General features: G+C 30.7%; 2 protein-coding genes across 2 annotated transcripts; one reads left to right on the forward strand and one right to left on the reverse strand.

Moving 5' to 3' along the window:
• Window positions 1-3,237: 3,237 nt before the first annotated feature.
• LOC109792568 (uncharacterized) lies at window positions 3,238-7,367 on the forward strand. The gene is made up of 2 exons (XM_020351993.3): window positions 3,238-4,299; window positions 6,781-7,367. Exons 1-2 carry the CDS (start codon window positions 3,541-3,543, stop codon window positions 6,994-6,996), a joined length of 975 nt encoding a protein of 324 aa, XP_020207582.1. The 5' UTR covers window positions 3,238-3,540; the 3' UTR covers window positions 6,997-7,367.
• A 1,459-nt stretch (window positions 7,368-8,826) lies between these two features.
• On the reverse strand, window positions 8,827-15,079 carry SLP1 (Calcineurin-like metallo-phosphoesterase superfamily protein). The gene is made up of 10 exons (XM_020351982.3): window positions 14,718-15,079; window positions 13,567-13,667; window positions 13,202-13,315; window positions 12,687-12,899; window positions 11,225-11,360; window positions 10,898-11,073; window positions 10,637-10,725; window positions 10,393-10,462; window positions 9,944-10,055; window positions 8,827-9,291 (listed from the first exon to the last, which is right to left on the reverse strand). Exons 1-9 carry the CDS (start codon window positions 14,917-14,919, stop codon window positions 9,969-9,971), a joined length of 1,188 nt encoding a protein of 395 aa, XP_020207571.1. The 5' UTR covers window positions 14,920-15,079; the 3' UTR covers window positions 8,827-9,291; window positions 9,944-9,968.
• Window positions 15,080-18,146: the final 3,067 nt, after the last annotated feature.

Consider the following 18,146-nt stretch of genomic DNA (forward strand, 5'->3'; position numbering starts at 1 on the left):
AAAGTATAAGTTATATTTTATATTATAGCATCATATAATTCAACGGTTAGATCTATTAAATTTGTATATATTGAAGGTATAAACTTTAGTGTAAGTTTTTAAATTTATATATAGTGTCAACGGATCTCAACTTTTATAAAATAAAATAATATATTTTATGACTTAAGACTATTTTTAATTATTGATAATTTATTTTTAAAATATTAAATTTAAATTAAAATATATGATGCATACAAATTAAAGTAGATAGGAAGTTAAAAATCTTGCATATGAGTTCTCTCATAGAAAAAATGTTTAGGGATGTGTGTGTATTATTTGGATAAAAAATTTATAAACATTAAAATTAAAAATTTGTGAAATTCCTTAAAATTATAGAATTTAAAATTCTCTCAAAATGGTAAAAATTTAAAATTCTTCTTTATCTTACCTCTCTTTCTTCTCTTTCAATGTTGACATAAAAAATATCAATAATTTTTTAATTATTGAATATTTAAAATTACTTTTTTAAATTATTATTACATATTATCTATGTTAATTTCTTAAAATTATTTAATATTTAAAATTAGCTAATGTTAAGTTTTATAAAATTTAATCTTAAAAATTCAATATATATATGTGTGTATATATATATATATGTGTGTGTGTTTTAAATCAATTTTATATGTGGTGAAAATTAAATTGTCTTATTTTAATTATTTTGTAATAATATCTCTTATGAGTAAAATTTAATTTTAATGGTTGAGATTCATGTCGTTGGAAAAACATTGTAGATGATCTTAACCCCAGTAGAAGATGACACATAACTATATACTAATATTTCATAGGTTTAAAAATAATTTTTGAACTTATAGTTTATCATTTTTTCACTTTTAATTTCTATAATTTTTTATCTTTTTTTTTAACCTTTTAAAACATTTAAAAAAGAGTCATCGTCATTGTCATTGATTTTTATTAAAAAATCTATTTGGCCAACAAAATATACATTATATTCATGATATTTCATTTCACTATATTGCCATGTAGATAAATCAATTTTAATTTTTTTAGATAGAATTTCAAAACTCACTCTATTATTGTCACTTCATGCGTACTATCTTTAGTTTATGGAATGTCACATCCTAACTGTCACCGATGACGAAGTTGAATCACCAACCTTCCTTTTTCAATGAGGTGTCTAACTCATTACTATTGGAGTGGTTACAATCAACATAGTTTTTTTTAATTTTGAAAAAAGTGACTCTAATGGTGGTGGCGAGTGGACACTCTTATGGAACTCCTACTCGGTGAGGGAGTAACTAAGCATAAGGTAAAACTCTTCTATGATGAGGTGGCAACTCGCACAAGCAATGATCATTAAGAATGAGTTCAACGCTGTTGTCAATATCATGATTTGTGAAAAATTACTTCTCATCAAGGGATTATAAATTGTATTCGAAAGTTTAGTTTTGGATCAAAAAGGGAAAACACGACCACAAGGATAAAGGTGAGAGTTTAAATACGATGAAGTGAAATATGATAAATATAACATATATTCTATTTGTCAAGTATAATTTTTTTCAAATAATAATTTATTATAAGGACTAATTTTGAAACGTTATAAAATATTAGAATAAAATAATAACAAAAAATTTATAAAATAAATAAATAAATTATAGAGACAAAAATTATATTTAAATCTATTTAATATGATAAATATTGAATATTTCCCCTTAATTATTATTAATGAGATGAGAGAAAAACACAGTTTTGATTTTCAATAAAATCTTATAATATTCATGTTTAACATGAGATGAGATGATTTTTCTTTAATTTTTCATGATTTCTTTTAAGAACCGATTTAATGCGATACATAAACATCCTGAATATTTTTTTATGTATTTCATAAAAAGAAAAATATAAGAATGTGTAAAAATATAATATTATTAAAAAATAAAGAATACGAGAGCTAATGTAGGAATTTTCATATATAAGTCACAAGTTTAAATCACTGGTATTTCTTGAAATAAAATAACTACGTGAATTAATTGTTGTTTAAATTTAATTAATAATATCAAATTTAGTTTTTAAATATACAATTATGTTAGTTATGAAAGAAGATTTTTTCTCATAGTACTATTATCTTATTCAAACTAGATTATCTTCTAATGAACTTACATATCGAGATAAAAGATGTTCATGACTTGTTATGTTCTATCAATCCAAGAGTCTCTTTTAATCGTAAGATATATTAATTATATTTTTTAAAATATTTTTATTTAATTAACAAACTTTTTTTCTTTACAAAAGATAATAAATATTTAAGATAGAAACTATCTCTTATTAATTACATATTTAAATAAAAATATATGTAAAAAATAAAAATAAAGACATAAGTAAAGTCGTGAACACTGAACACATAAACAATCGTGGAATTTTTCTCATAAATAATATTTTTTTAATAAAAACTTACAGAAATGGAACTCACATATCTTTATTTACTCATATAGCACCATTTACTATTCATAGTTAGAATTTGGTTCCCCGACTAACTTTCATTTGTGCTTGGCTGCCGGAATTTGATTTCTAGCGAACCGAATTCTGGGCAGTTTTTTTTTTTTAACATTATACATTATTATAAAATTTAAAATACATATATATTAAAATTTTAATATTAACATTAATAATATTTTAATTTATTAATTATCAAGGTTATTGATATTTTATACACATATATATTTATAATTCATTTTTACACTTTTTGTAATATTTTTTTTAATATATATATATATAATATTAAATTTTTACTCGCATTTATATGATTATTTATATTAATATTATAATTTCTAAGATTTTTAAGTTATTTAATTTAAAAAATAACTTATTTTTTTAAAATATAAAATATTTTATTATTTATTTTTTTAATAATTATTAATTTTTTTTAAAAAATAATTTAAAATAAACTATAAATAAAAAAAAAGCTGCCGGAATTCAGTTAACTGCAAACCGAATTATTAAATTGTTGGAGCAGAAAATGAAGGTTAGAATTCGTTTTAGGAACCAAATTCTAACCATGAATAGTAAAATGGTGTTATATGGGTAAATAAAGATCTGTGGGTTCATTTATGTAAACTTTTATTAAAAATATATTATTTAAGAAAAAAATTCAACAAACGTGCGGTGGTGTGAATTAGAATATGTTGTAAATAAAAGATTTTGACTGCTACTCGAAAATAAATAAATAAAAATAAAAGCTGCCTTTCCCAAATTGTTGGAAGGTGGAACCCTAAGATGTAAATTAAGTTATGAAGCGCGTAGAGATGCAAAGTCTGGGACGAAACCATTGGCCTCCGTCTTAGACTTACCAAAACCCCTTATCACAAATCAAAAATCACCACACTGAGTCACACCTTGAAAGAAAGTAACAACAGTTTCCGTTTCCGTTTCCGTTTGCGATTCCACACCTTCCACGGAGCAATAACTGAGAATCCCCTAGTGGCTACTTCTTCTTCTTCGCCCTGCTTTCGTTTTTAATTCATTCAATTTCCTTTTTCTTATTCAATAATGGCCACCGACGCTAGGGCCAAGTTCCAGAACCCAGAATTCCGCCCCGATTTCCACGCCGACTTAACGGTCTCAGCTCACGACGGTCTCCACTTCTGGCAGTTTATGATCGCCGGATCCGTCGCCGGCTGCGTCGAGCACATGGCCATGTTCCCCGTTGACACCGTCAAGACCCACATGCAGGCCCTGGGCTCCTGCCCCGTCAAATCCGTCACCGTCCGTCGGGCCCTAAGCTCTATTCTCCAATCCGAGGGCCCGTCCGCTCTCTACCGCGGCATCGGTGCCATGGGCCTCGGCGCCGGCCCGGCCCACGCCGTCTACTTCTCCGTCTACGAGACCTGCAAGCGCCGCTTCTCCGATGGAAACCCTAACAACGCCGCCGCGCACGCCGCCTCCGGCGTCTGCGCCACCGTCGCCAGCGACGCTGTGTTCACGCCCATGGACATGGTCAAGCAGAGGCTGCAATTGGGGAACAGCGGCTACAAGGGGGTGCTGGACTGTGTCCGGAGGGTCACCGCCGAGGAAGGGCTCAGGGCGTTCTACGCCTCTTACAGGACCACCGTGCTCATGAACGCGCCGTTCACCGCCGTGCATTTCGCCACCTATGAGGCCGCCAAGCGCGGCCTCAACGAGGTCTCGCCGGGGAGCGGCGACGACGAGCGGTTGGTGGTGCACGCCACCGCCGGGGCTGCTGCTGGTGCTTTGGCTGCCGCGGTTACCACGCCGCTTGATGTTGTGAAAACTCAATTGCAGTGTCAGGTATAATTGCTGTTGTTGTTTTTCAGATTTGATGTTTTCTTCCTCATTGTAGTTTTAGAAGTAGGATGGATAGGATGTGTATTGTGCATGGTTTTAAATTGCGGACCGCAACACCTGTTGCGGCCGCAATATTGCTGTTGCGGCCTTGTCCGCAACGGCATCGGACCGCAATTGCGATGATACTGGAAATCACACATTTTTCCGCAACGTAACGGTGTTGCGTCTGCAACACATCTGCAATGCACCGCAATACATCCCCAATACGATAAATTGATACTATAATTTTAAAATAAATTAAATTATTCATTAAAATAATAGAATATTTTTAAAAAAAGGAATTAAAATATATAAATCCTTAAAAATAAAATATATATTGATAATTATAAATTTTTTATATTTAGTGAAAATAATTAATAATTTCACATCGCAATAGCCGCAATCTGCATCGCAATACCCGCAATACCTGCAACCGCAGTAACTGCAACCGCAACCGCAACCGCGACCGCAACCGCAATTTAAAACCATTTGTGTATTGGTTACTAGAATTTTGAATTGCTAATACTTGCATTTATGGTTTAGTTAGTATATATATGCATAATGTGGCTTTGGTTGTGAGAAAAGAAGTGGGTAGGAATGGTTGATCAAACTTGAGAGTGTGATAAACTGATAATTACATTTGAATGAGACTTTTAGGTTTTGTATTACACTATTACCTTTACTTTAATTCCATCTCTGCAAATATGGGATAATTGTTTTAGCTTAGGTTTTGGTAATGTTAGATCCATGGGCAATTACGTTTTGGTAATGCTAGTTCCGTGGACTAGTTTCTTTGTGCTTTTGTGGGGGTTTTCATATGATGTTATTCTTCTTGCATTACAGAGGCTAGGTGAAAGAGTGAATCCAATGGAAACTAGTCTGGTTAAAATGGGTGGAGGATGACTTTAGAAAATTTTGGGGGAACATTTTGTAGTTTAACTGTGATTTTGGAGTTGGTTTTTGAGAAAGGCCAATGAGTTGATTGATTTTTGTTGCCAACCCCACTTATTGGGAGAGGGATTGGGTATGAGCAATGGGACACACTGGGGATCAAAATGCTGCCTCGGGTGCTCCAAAATGAGTTGTGTTTTTCTCTTGTGTCTGTTTCCTTAGGACTGCAGAGAGTTTGGGCTGTCTTGCTGCATTCTTAGTTCTTTTCCTAAATCACCTCTGTTGTGTAGGATTTGTTATCATTCACTCTCACTGATGAATTGTCATCCTCTGTCTAAATAGTAAGGAAATGAAAGTGGGTGCTGGAAGGCTTCTAGTGTTGGTGTATTTTATTTAAGGACATATTTATTATCATTATCATAATTATAAAAATTTATGTTGCATATTAGACACTTGTGGCATTTGGTATAATGCCCATCAACCAACATTAAAGATATGATTCTACTTATGTTTGCGGAATTTTAATGCAGAGAGATGATAAAACCTAGACTGTGAATTATACCCGAGTGACATAATAAGAGAAGAGTTATATTCAAGTGATCCATTGGCATATGTGAGGGGCGAGAACTGAGTTAAAAAATAGAGAAAGGAATTTCAACAGAGATTTAGTTATGAAAGTGATGACCAACAGTCAAGGAAACCGGTAGGAAATATGGTAAGAGGATGAGAAACAGTTACAGATCTCGAGGTGACGGATGTTGTGGGGGCTATACTCAAAAATCTGTTGAGGGCAATACTTATATTATGAATTTGTTTATACTGCATTTCAAACTATGCGAGCAATTTATAATTACACATGTACGTTAAGAAAATTTTTAGAGTTTGTGGGGGCAATTGTCCCCAATGTCCGCCAAGTGGACCCATCCCTAATGAGAAAGATGCAAGGGTCTCTATTCCATCATATCATTTTTTAAATTTATTGAAATTTAGTGCTGTTAATTTGGCACTAAGGAAAATAAACCTTGGACCTCTATGCAAAACCATTGACCCAATCACTTGATCCCATCAATTTTAGAGCTTTAATCAGACTAAATGGCATTGAATTGGAATGATGCTGATGATGGTACTAATGAATGAGTTCATTGTGTGATTCTATTGAATAATATATATGCTGAGGAGTTGGCAAGATCTTCTTGTGTAGATCAGCATCCTTATAATTTATATCATCTTTTTTCATTTCTTATATAGGGATTATTATAGGTTTATTAGATCATGCATCAGAGGAACCTAATATTTTCCAATCAAAACAACAACGTTCCAAATTGGATTGAGGTTTCAGCACTCATGTCATAATTTTATTATTAAATTGTGTAATATGGTGGTTGATCTTGATCAAGTTGATACTTTATCTGGAAATTGATTAACAACTTTTATTATATGAATTTGGTAGCGTATATGAATGATGATAGGGGGAATCAAACGGCAATTTTATTAAGCCCTTATTATCTTTCCTTTCGTTCATCCTGACATGAATCATGATGGTTGGTGGTGCAGGGTGTTTGCGGTTGTGATAGGTTCCAAAGTGGTTCAATTGGGGATGTTATTAAAACAATAGTGAAAAAAGATGGATACAGAGGGCTTATGCGAGGGTGGATTCCAAGGATGCTCTTTCATGCTCCTGCAGCTGCTATTTGCTGGTCTACATATGAGGCCGGAAAGTCCTTTTTCCAAGATTTCAATCAGCAGAGAGACATTGGCACTGTCACCTAAATAACAGTTAGAATATTCATCATTCTTCGGTTCCTTTATAGATGATTCTGTTGTCAAAAAATGATAAATGCTACAAACGGGGGCTGAGCTAGCGAACCTTTTCAAGTTTTGGGTTCTAACCCCAAATAATATACAGAACGCACCGGATTAACCTACGAATGGAGAACTTATTATCTTGTACACACAGTCAGTTTTAATTATGATTTTTTCCCCTGGATTAGCCTTTTGCTAGTTTCATTTAGACAGAACATATTATTCCATGAAAACACCACAAGAAATTTTTTCCTTAGTTTCATGCAGCTGTAAGTTTTAATTATGTGAAAGATTATTTGATATTCTGAAAATTAAGGGTTTTCATTTGATGTCATAAACTATTATCTCTTACCTTCTATCCTTTCTACTTTAGTTCCTCTATTGAGAAGTCAGGTTTGACCTTATTGTGCTCATTCCATATTTTTTTTATTAGATGACAATCGTCGTGGGTTATTTAAGATTTCCAAGAGCTGGGTGCTGATTCTATGGTGTTATTTTCAATATATAATGAGAATTATACAACCTTAAAAGATAATTGGAATGGGATGCTTGTATTAGACTTAACGGTGAGAAATAATTATTCTTTTTTGGATGGTGAAGACAAAGACCATCATTAGTTATTTCTATTTTTCATGGTATTACCATGACTTTAGAGGGTAAAACTTATTCTTGGTAGTTATCTAACTACACTAAAAAATTATTTTGATATAAAATTTGGAGGTTTCATACTACGGATTTTTAAAACTAATATTATAAATTTACGGGGAAATTAATGGAAAAATTACCTGGGTTACAAGCTACTGTTAAAATGGGGAAAGATAGTGAGGGTTGTTTATGACTACAAATTTTCTATCGAGTTCAAACAATTATCTCTCTTTTTTTAATATAAAATTAAGTTAAATTTCATAGAATGCTGGGCTTTAAATGAATAATTAGTATTTTAGTTTGTAATGTATACCTTAAAAGTATATTTTATTAAATCATAATTTATAATGAATAGATATTTTTGCACAAAAAATATTAATGACACAATTATTTTTAATTATTAATAATTTTTAAATATTAGAATTGAATTTTGAAATATATATAAAGGATAGATTGAAAGATATTAGATATTATGAAAAATTCTTAAAAATTCTTGTAGAAGAAAAACTCTTAAGGATATTATTATTCAAAATATTTTAATTTAAGTAGAGAAAAAAAAAAGAGTAATGTAAATAAATATATTATAATGAATGTACAACCACATACGAAAGGACGAGATAAGACATAATTATATACCCAGACACATATCTAAGAAAAAATGACAGAAAACCATTTAAAATAGTTCAACACAAAAAATATCAAACAAGTAGTGTAGTGTAGGTAAAAAATAATTGACTAAAATATAATTTATACATCAGTAGACTGATTCGCTAGTTACACACATCGGTCCAATTCAAGTTCATTAGAAAGCGATTATTTCACGGTATAATATTATTCTTGAAAATCTTATTCCAAAAAATATTATATTTAATGTTATTTCAATGAATATGTTTGGTTGACGCATTCTATAAAAAAGCAAACTAGTAATGTTTATCGACAAACTAAACTATTAGATTGCTCAGTTTATTGGCCCATTTGGTGTACTATAAAAAGCCATTTCACATTCTATAACATGCAATCTATTGTAAATTTGTGATTAAGATTAATTTAATCACATATTTATCATTTTCAATGATTCAAAACAATTTAAAACAACTAACGAACATTGATTCTTTTGAGTGGTTTGGTTTAGTCAATGAAGATCCTTCAAAATACACAAAATATACTCATTAATTCACAAAATGCTGTAAAGAGGTGAGTCATGTCAAGAGTTTGAAATAGAACAAGTATCATTAGTTAGAGTGACAGAGGAAATTAGATGCAGTCACATGGGGTTGATCAGCCCAAACAATTGAGCAATTTAGACAGGGACGGATTCATAAGTACAATATTTGGATTATTTACTCTCCTTTTTTATTTTTCCTTCTTTCCCCTTGTTGTACACCCTATTCTCACCTTGCTTGCCTCAAGCATTCAAGCCATTAACAGAGACTACATCTAACTGAAAACATGAATGTCTGGCTTGGAATTTCTCATAGGATTTTTTTGGTTGTCAAAATTGGTACTGTTTCCTGTTTTCTCTAGTTCTGTGTGAAGCAAACAACTAATAGTGACTTGAATAGGTCAATAGCATAAATTTGCCAATGTTGGACCTCAATAGCTGGATGCTCCTGCTTCCTGAAAAAGCACAGTAGAAATTTATCAATAGAGATTTTGCTTTTATTTCTTACTAAGTGACTAATATGCTAAACACTCAATTTTTTAGAGATAAAATATCCACCATAATGCATTCCCATGGATAATTTGACATCTATTTCCAAGAACCACAACATGTTCAAAACGAGATGGGAATTATTAATAATAACAATTCAAAGTAGCATTGAAAGATAGTAAAAAGAAATTAACAAACATCTAGGGAAAATGAAAATGACCCTTCTACTTTGGTAGTCAGCCATTTGAGTTCATATTCATGCTTGACATGGGGTCAAAACTACATAAAACAGGCTTATATATACAATAAAATAAATTATTTTAACTTTTGAGGCTTTTTCACACAAGGATTTAAAGCATAGGATGAGGCGACTAGGCCTCAAAAGATCCTAAGACGTGACATGGAAATATGGAATAACCACAATGCTGAACAGGTGCACACAACATGAATCAAGCCTTATTTATTCCCAAGGTGATTTGGGCTACGTGGTTGGAACAGTATTATTGAGGCTCATTGAAAACCAAATTTTCAATAAATTCATCAAAAAAGAGAAATCAATAAATTTCTAAATAGTAATAAAATTCCATGATTAAATTCTCAACTTGTAGTTTGGTATACCTGTTAAATAATTTGTTTGTCTTCTTTAAGTATATGCAGGAGCATGAAGTTCACCGTGTCTGTCCCTTCTGCACCTTATGACTCTTGCTTCATTGTCTATAATTTCTAGAACCTGGAAAATATGAACTAAATTGTAACTTTCAAAAATTATTTTTAACTTTTTAAGTCAATCAAGATCTGAAAGAAACAGGAACTGACATGATAAATTGAATTTCGTTATTTACATGGTTTAAATAACATTGCCACTTTCCCCACCAAAAATCCAAGCCTTTTCTATGGGAAGTGATCACCGGGAAATCCAGAAGAATGGTTGAGAAGAATGTGATTATATCTTATAATATTTAGTATATAACTATAAGTATTTGACTTCTATCGACTCATACGTATAAATGTTTAACTGAGGGACATCAATATTAAGTAAGGAAATTATGCTCATGGATTTGTTTTACCTCTGGTCTCGAATTAAGAACTCCACTGGACATTCCAACATCTACGCGCCATATGCTACAATTGTATTTACTGTAGGAAGCAAAGAACTAATTTCAATTAATAGGACTATTCCATTCACAGTGCACTGAAATACCTAGATATTGTATTTGCCATTTAAGTTAAAATTCAATTAAGTAAGGTGAAAATTATCAAGATTTTGGACAACTTAAGGTTATTTTAACCATGTTTAAAGATACATCTTACCAATTTACACCTATAGTTTGAGGAGTATGCCCGACCACCATTGCCTTGGCACCAATTGCTTGTAGTGTCTCCTCAAGAACAGAACATACCTGAAAATCAAATTTAGTTTCAAAATTTCAATCCAAGCCAGCTTGAAACAGATTTCATTAATCTGCTAAGGATCTCACAAAACAAGTTAAAGAAAGTAACCAAGTAAATTGGACAAAAAAACATTTGATAAAGCAGCACAAAATACTATTACAATGTAATCTGTATAATTACCTGTTTAGCCTGATACTCCACAAAATCTGGATTGTCTCTTGAGTATAAACGATTCCAAACAACGCTATCATAACCCCTAGTGGCAATGAAAGGCATTTTGAGAGTATTGTCATTCTCATGCTGACTTCTCATCCACTCAGACACTTCTTTATTCATCCTTTCTATGCCATATGCAACTATAAAGGGAGAAGAAAATAATATCAGGCATTCGGAATTAAGGAATAACAGATATGAAACAGGCAACAATAGCATTATAGTAGATACTTGCCCAAGTAAAAAATTCATCTCAAGTTAAACAAAAGAAAAAAAATGTCACAAAATATTTACCATGGTGAGGAAGAAGTCCACCATGACAGAAGACCCAGTCATTGACCTTAAGTACAACAGAATGCCTTGCAAGCTCACGTGCAAGAAGCCCACCGGGTCTAAAGAGTATTGATCTGGCAATGACTCCCTTTTGCCTCTGTCCTAATGATTGGAAAATCTCATCAGAAAAACAATAATAAAATATCATATTTTGAATTAGTGAATAACATAAAGTTCATATATATATATATAAGAAAGGAAAAATTGCATTGACCTCTCCTAAAATCTTTTTAAAAGACACACACCTCTCCTTTAGTTTTTAAGTGAACACTAGTTTCCCTTATTGATTTATCTAAGTGACACATATAACTCCATATACAAGATAATACCATTTGCACACTATTAAGAGAGAACAAATTATTAATGCAAGTGTCAACAATTGAATGAGACTTGATCTCTTTGATAGAATAAAAGCTATAGTAGCATATATCTTCTATTCTATCACTCTTACTTAACTTTAACTTCGAAATTAAATTCTAATTATCATTTGTGCTATGATTTAAAAAATATATTAACTTCAAGGAACAATTTCAAAGAACGAGCTGAGAAATTATTTCAAAATTGAAGAGCAATGGAATTTTTCATAAAGAAGACAAAACATATATGTAATTCAGAAAAAAATGATAGACACGTATATAATTGACAAAATATAAATTAACTTTTATTTTTTCTCTTTTTCTCACTTTAACTAATAATGTTATTATAAGGGAGGTGAGTGATTTTTAAAAAATTAGAGAGGAGGTGTGTGTCATTTAAACAAATCTTAGGGGAGATGGGTGCAATTTTCCTTATGAAAAAACTTATCTTGTACTTCTCAGTTGACAAAATACTTCTTTATGAACCCAGATACAAGGACATAGTCATATGGCTCTCTAAGATGCTCCTTATTAGCTTTTTACCAAGAGTACTTATTGATTCCAGATTATATATATATATATATATATATATATATATATATATCATAAAATGAGTTCAAAATATCTCATTATGTAAATTACTAATTTATTTTATTATAATTCAAATTCTTTCCCTTCAGTTCATCACACACAGACAAAGAAAAACTCCTAAATCTGTAAAATGTACATTTGATTGTTTAGCAAATCATAACTGTGAAGGGATGAAAAAATTCATGTGCTTTCACCGAACAGTTTAAGTTTTTGGGGGTAAATGGTTCATGACTTGGTATCAAAATATTGTAACCATGTGATCTAAAGTTGCCCTAATTTTAGGATAGCTGGTTCACAACAAGTACTTAGTTTGTTGGTTTGGGGTAAGGATACGATTTCTTTTCTTTCTTTCTTTCGGTTTTGTTCTTTTTTTTTTTTTTTTTTGCTGGGTTTACAGAGGAATTTATGCTTAGTGACAGTAAAAAATAAAGACTAAAAGAAGTACATGAGAAAAGAAAAACAGAAATTTATAGTACCTTCAATAAATTCCAAGGTCCCCAATAACTTTTTGACATTGTTCGATCTTCTTTCCACCTTTCAGAGACATCAACCCAAGCAGTAAAAGTTTCTTCCCAGTCATCTTCAGAACCGTTGACATATTCTAAGAAATCATTACACTCATCAAATCCCCCAGAATCAACATATCTGAAATCCCCTTCCACATTCATGGTCTCATGATTTCCATTTACCTAGATGAAGCAGATTCAGTTATGGATAATTACTTAACAGAAACATAACAGCTGAAAAATAATGAACCAGTTTCCTCAGAATTCAGATTTTACAAATAATTTTTGCTTAATACTTGATTTTGATCATGACAGAAACTTTATAATAATGATAAGGGAAGCCATGCTATAATGCATGAGGAATTGTCATCTCCATGGTGATGTTGTCAGTAATATTCAGTTATTAGAGATAGTAACTTGAATGCTTTATAACTCTATATACCAATGACTAAAACTTTTGAAGTTCAAAGTCACAAATGACAAACCTGAAACACAGCTCCACCTTTTGCTTTCGCCTGTTTATCCAATGACCGCAGCAAGGACAAGATGGCAATTTCATCTTCACCTCGGTCTAGTATATCTCCAAGTTGAACCAACACCTAGTACATGGAGAAAAAATAAATTCATATGTTAAAATCTCTCATTTTTATGATAACCTTTTTTTCTTTTTTTACTTTTGCCAGAAGTGCAGATAGTAGATGACAATAAAGATTCCCTGATTTCATCTCTACAAGTTTGAGCATTTCATAAACTTAGTCCTTTCAAGTTTCAACAATTTTACTATATTAAATAGCATAAGATATTCTAATTAAAACCAAGAGCAATCCATTTTTAGAAACAGTAAGCATACAGTTTCTCCACCAGTCCATAAGTCTTGACCATCAGAGCTCAATACACCTGCCATTTCAAGTGCAGACCTAGCTTGCTTAAGATCTCCATGTAGATCTCCAACTATGCAAGAAAATTAGCTTCAATAAGACATCATGCAACTAAAATCAAAACAAGATCAGAAAATGATCAACAAGAACATCATCAAGATAGTGAATTAATCACAGGACACTATCCTGTCCACAGAAACTATTCATCACTTTGATTTTGCGAATGTATATTAAAGTTCCACAATCTAAGGCTGCAAATAATTATCCATACTACAAAAGTCAACAAAAACAATTAGTAGTAACAATTAAAGAAGTACATTTCAGCATTTGTGATTTATATAGCATCCATCAGGAAATACTGAAGACCAAGAGAGATACCCTTGAGATTTCATAATAAAAAAATCCAAAAACAAAGATGAACACAGATTTATGCATCAGCTTGAAAAAGGTCAACAACACTTGAGTTCAACTTTAACCCGGATAAACATTAAGCTGCATATAAGGTTTTCTTTTTCTTCTTTTAAAAATTATTCATAGTCCATTCGATCTACATCGTGAGAGACAAATATATTAGGATAAAAAACTACCAATGTCTAAACTCCTAATAATATTTTTCCATACACATGGAAACAAGATCAAACACAAAAACCATACAATTAAGGGACCATAGTCTCTTACATTCAGACCAACACAAGTAGATATACAATCCATATTTCACCATTAAAATTAATATAAGTTTTAATGACCTTTTAGTCCCTATACTTAGAAACTACTCATTTTAGTCACTACTTCCTAATCATACATTTTTTAATCCATTATAGTGCCTTTGGATGGCAGTTTTTACTCCATTTTACTGAAGGGAGGGAATAAAATGATTGCACAAGTATCAGGATCAAATGAGAAATTCCAAGCATTTAGCCAAAAACATCATCTTCAAACATTACCACTGAGTACTGAATATGGTAAAACCCAATTGCCACATAACATTCATTTGAAGCTTTCACGTTCCTTTCTTTTATTTTAAAGCAACAATAACAAAAGAACAACCCAAGGCTTTGTTTGCTAAGCATATTCAAAACCAAATAGATGCCACAAAAGCAAACTGGGAATAAGAAAACCAAACCAGCAAGAATTCTGCGACCAGGAGCCGAAACAAAAGTTGGGGGGTCTCCACTGACAACAATGGATTTCAGGGTGCTATGATTGTTGTTGTTATCAAGAATGAAAGAGGAAGAAGAAGAAAAAGAAGAAAGAGAAGTTTCTGTTGGCTTGCGAGGATGAGAAGATGGTGGTACTGGTAATGAGTTTAGACAAAGTGATGCCATGTGGGTTGGTTGGGAAGATCATTTGCTATGTTTCCATTAGCACAGCTTTGAATGAAACCAGAAAAGCACACAGTTTTATGAGACAGAACTCAGAGAAAGCTCCTCAGCCACGTATTTGGTATATGTGTTCGTTTCCTGAACATGAGAACTGAGAAGATAAGTTATGCTTAGCTTCCATACTTTTTATTTTCCCCTCGTATTTTGTTTAGATAATAGAAACAAATAAAGGATGGTTTTGCTAAATAATGACTTAATTATATTCCTTTTTTTTATTTAAGGAAACAACAATAAACACAACTGACAACTGACAAGTTAATAGCAACTTTTTTAATTATGATAATAGTAATACATTTAAAAAAATTAAATATCAGAATCAAATAACATCTCCTTATGTGTTAATAAAAAAATGAGTTGATTGATATGCATGGTCTAAAATTAAAACTAAAATTCTGAAGTACTGCATAGAAATTAATTTTTTTCAAAACGTAAAAATCACACGTGAAATTTTTTTTTTTAGTTTCTTTTAATATTTTTTATTCATTTTCATAATCATTAATTGAATTCACGACAATTAATATACATAATAATCAATTGCATTGAATTTTATTGGACTTTATTGGTCAATGTAATAGTGTTTTTTTATTTATTAAATTGTGCATTTTATAAAATTAAATTAAATTATAATATTGACCGAAAATTGTATTATGATATATTACAAATAATAAATCAAATTCATGTTTATAATTGTGAATTGGTCAATTTAGTCTTTAAAATTAAGTATATATCATTAATTACAAATTAAACGTTAAAATTATGTAACGTAAATATCTATAATTATTTGTAAATTTTAATTCAAAGATAAAATTTGAGTAAATCTGGTTTCATCTAAACCTCTTATATTTCATATTTACATTTTTAGCATTAAGATATCGAAACCAAGGATTTGCAATAACTTACTGTATATCTAACTGAGTTAAACCTCATTAATGTACTAAAAGATTTATGTTATAGCATAACAAAATTAATTGAAATTTTAATCATATTAGAATGTCATTTCTATATATCTTTGATTTATCTTTTAAAATACTATAGGTAGCTTAAATTATTCTATATGAATTTATTGTAATATCTAAACCAGTGTGGAATAAAAAAAAATTATAAAAATTTAAGTTGTATGGATAAATATTAATACATTGATCAGTTCTACGTTTTTCACGTGACACCCACGTGAAAGGTCAACCATAAAAAAAATATATTAAAAACACAAAAAATAGGTGTCACTGTAAATGTATAATTGGCCAGCATTTTCAGTTGTTAATCGCCCCACTTTGACAAATAATTTCAGAACAACTCTGATAAATAGTTCGTAAAATAGCCTCAATATAATCAATGAATTGTTAGTTTTCCAAATCAAGAATTATGTGTGTAGAAAGGAGAACAAGAGAAGAGAATCAACCGGTCAGTGAAAAAGCAAAATTCTTATTATCTAAATAAAATAGAGTATATTATAGTTATATATGTACATGTAAAATTGTTGAAATTAACTCTAAATAATTATGATTAGCTTAATCAACTGAACCGATTAAAAATAACTAATTAACAATATTGGTTAACATGAAGAAAAAAAAAAACTAACATAATTCTCTACTGGTAAGTTGTCAATATGAGTAGTAATGCATGAGTTCAATCCCCATTCTAAGTTTTGTGGGTTAAAAAATCGTGGTTGTGGGTAAATATTACTAAAATTACTTAACTAAATTCAATGAAGATTAGTCATTGATAAAATTGATAAATAATTGTTATAAAAAATTATTTAATTAATTATTTAAAAAAAATATATGCAAAATAATTAAACTAAAAGGAAAAATATACAGGTAAGTGTGTTATTTTTTTAGAAGGTAAATTTCTGTTATTTATAAGTATTAATGTATAAACAAAATATAATATTATTGTTCTTACCAAAATAAACTTGGTGATATGCTTATTCTGTAAGATCTTCCTTTATACTTGTTTTTGAATGTTGAGTTAGGTCTCTTTTGATCTTCACCCTTAAAAGCAGTGGAGGTACTTGCAAAAGAAATTTTGACAATCAAGTTAGTCTAATTTGTCTTATATCTTTATTTGTTGTGTTATACATACCTTTACCCTCATTAATTATGTTTGTTATTGTTTTCATCAATTTTATAATTGTTGTAGTTGCAAGAAAACTAATTTGAGTTGAACAGTAATGTTTTCAAAATAGTATATGAATAGTGTGATTGAGTTCTCATACCGACACATATATGATTAGTCAAATTAGAGATTGACATATTAATTCGGTAATAGAAGTATACCTATGAGCTTACACCATTAGCGAGGTTAGTACATAAGCTCTTCGAGCTCCGAACTATGTAAGAGTAAAAGAGGTCTTCCTATCAATATGTAATAAATATTTTCACCACGTGTACAAGCCATACATCATTTTTAATAATTATTAATTGTGAAAATGTTTTAAATTTCAAAGAAAACTTTTTTTTCCTATTCATTTGTGATTGTTAGATTTCATAGATGTGTCTTTTCATCTATGCAACTCTTCGAGATAATAAAACCCTTTATCCATAGTTGCTTCGTTTAAAGATATTTTAATCTTGCAAATATGCGAAAAGTAATTTTTGTAGGTACTTGCTTCATATCTTTGTTTCACACTTTCCTTTGCATTTCGCGTCTTCTCTTCTCCATTTTTCTTTGTCGTTTCCTTTCCTCTCCCAATGTGTCTTTTCTTGAAAAGCATAGGTTCATCTCTTCAAGCTATATCTATAATTTCAGGTACAAAATCATTGCTCCTCTCAACTTATACCTTTCATTCTTATTTTAGTAATGCTGAGTATGGAAGAAAAGAGAAAGAGTCTGGTTCTTCTCCCTCTTGCACTCATTCCAATCCCCTTAGGTTACCTATTCTTAAGAAGTTAGATAAGGGTAGGGATAAAGTTAGGGAAGAAAATAATACATTGTTTGAAAAAGTAGTCATAGATGAAAATGAAAGAAAGAAACAAAAAAGGGAGAGAATAATAGAAAAAATTCACATCCATTAATTTTAGTATTTGGATATGAATGGGTAAGAGGTGACGTTGATAAATATAGAAGTAGATTTGGAATATAAGTTTACTCTGAGAAAGAGTGATGATTTGTTTATTGTCTTTTTTGAACAAAATTTCTATTAAACCTTATGGGCCTGAAGAATGTGTATT

This window comes from Cajanus cajan, chromosome 9 (genome assembly GCF_000230855.2).
Source record: "Cajanus cajan strain Asha chromosome 9, NIPB_CcT2T_4, whole genome shotgun sequence".
Classification (NCBI taxonomy): domain Eukaryota; kingdom Viridiplantae; phylum Streptophyta; class Magnoliopsida; order Fabales; family Fabaceae; genus Cajanus; species Cajanus cajan.

What these genes read in the sequence shown, in the direction of transcription:
- LOC109792568 (XM_020351993.3), top strand. Translation starts at nt 3,541, where the DNA reads ATGGCCACCGACGCTAGGGCCAAGTTCCAGAACCCAGAATTCCGCCCC. An exon ending in AAACTCAATTGCAGTGTCAG is followed by an intron (nt 4,300 to 6,780) that starts GTATAATTGCTG and finishes TTGGTGGTGCAG; the next exon opens with GGTGTTTGCGGTTGTGATAG.
- SLP1 (XM_020351982.3), bottom strand. Translation starts at nt 14,919, where the DNA reads ATGGCATCACTTTGTCTAAACTCATTACCAGTACCACCATCTTCTCAT. An exon ending in TGGAGTATCAGGCTAAACAG is followed by an intron (nt 10,726 to 10,897) that starts GTAATTATACAG and finishes TTTGATTTTCAG; the next exon opens with GTATGTTCTGTTCTTGAGGA. An exon ending in CAAACTATAGGTGTAAATTG is followed by an intron (nt 10,463 to 10,636) that starts GTAAGATGTATC and finishes TGCTTCCTACAG; the next exon opens with TAAATACAATTGTAGCATAT.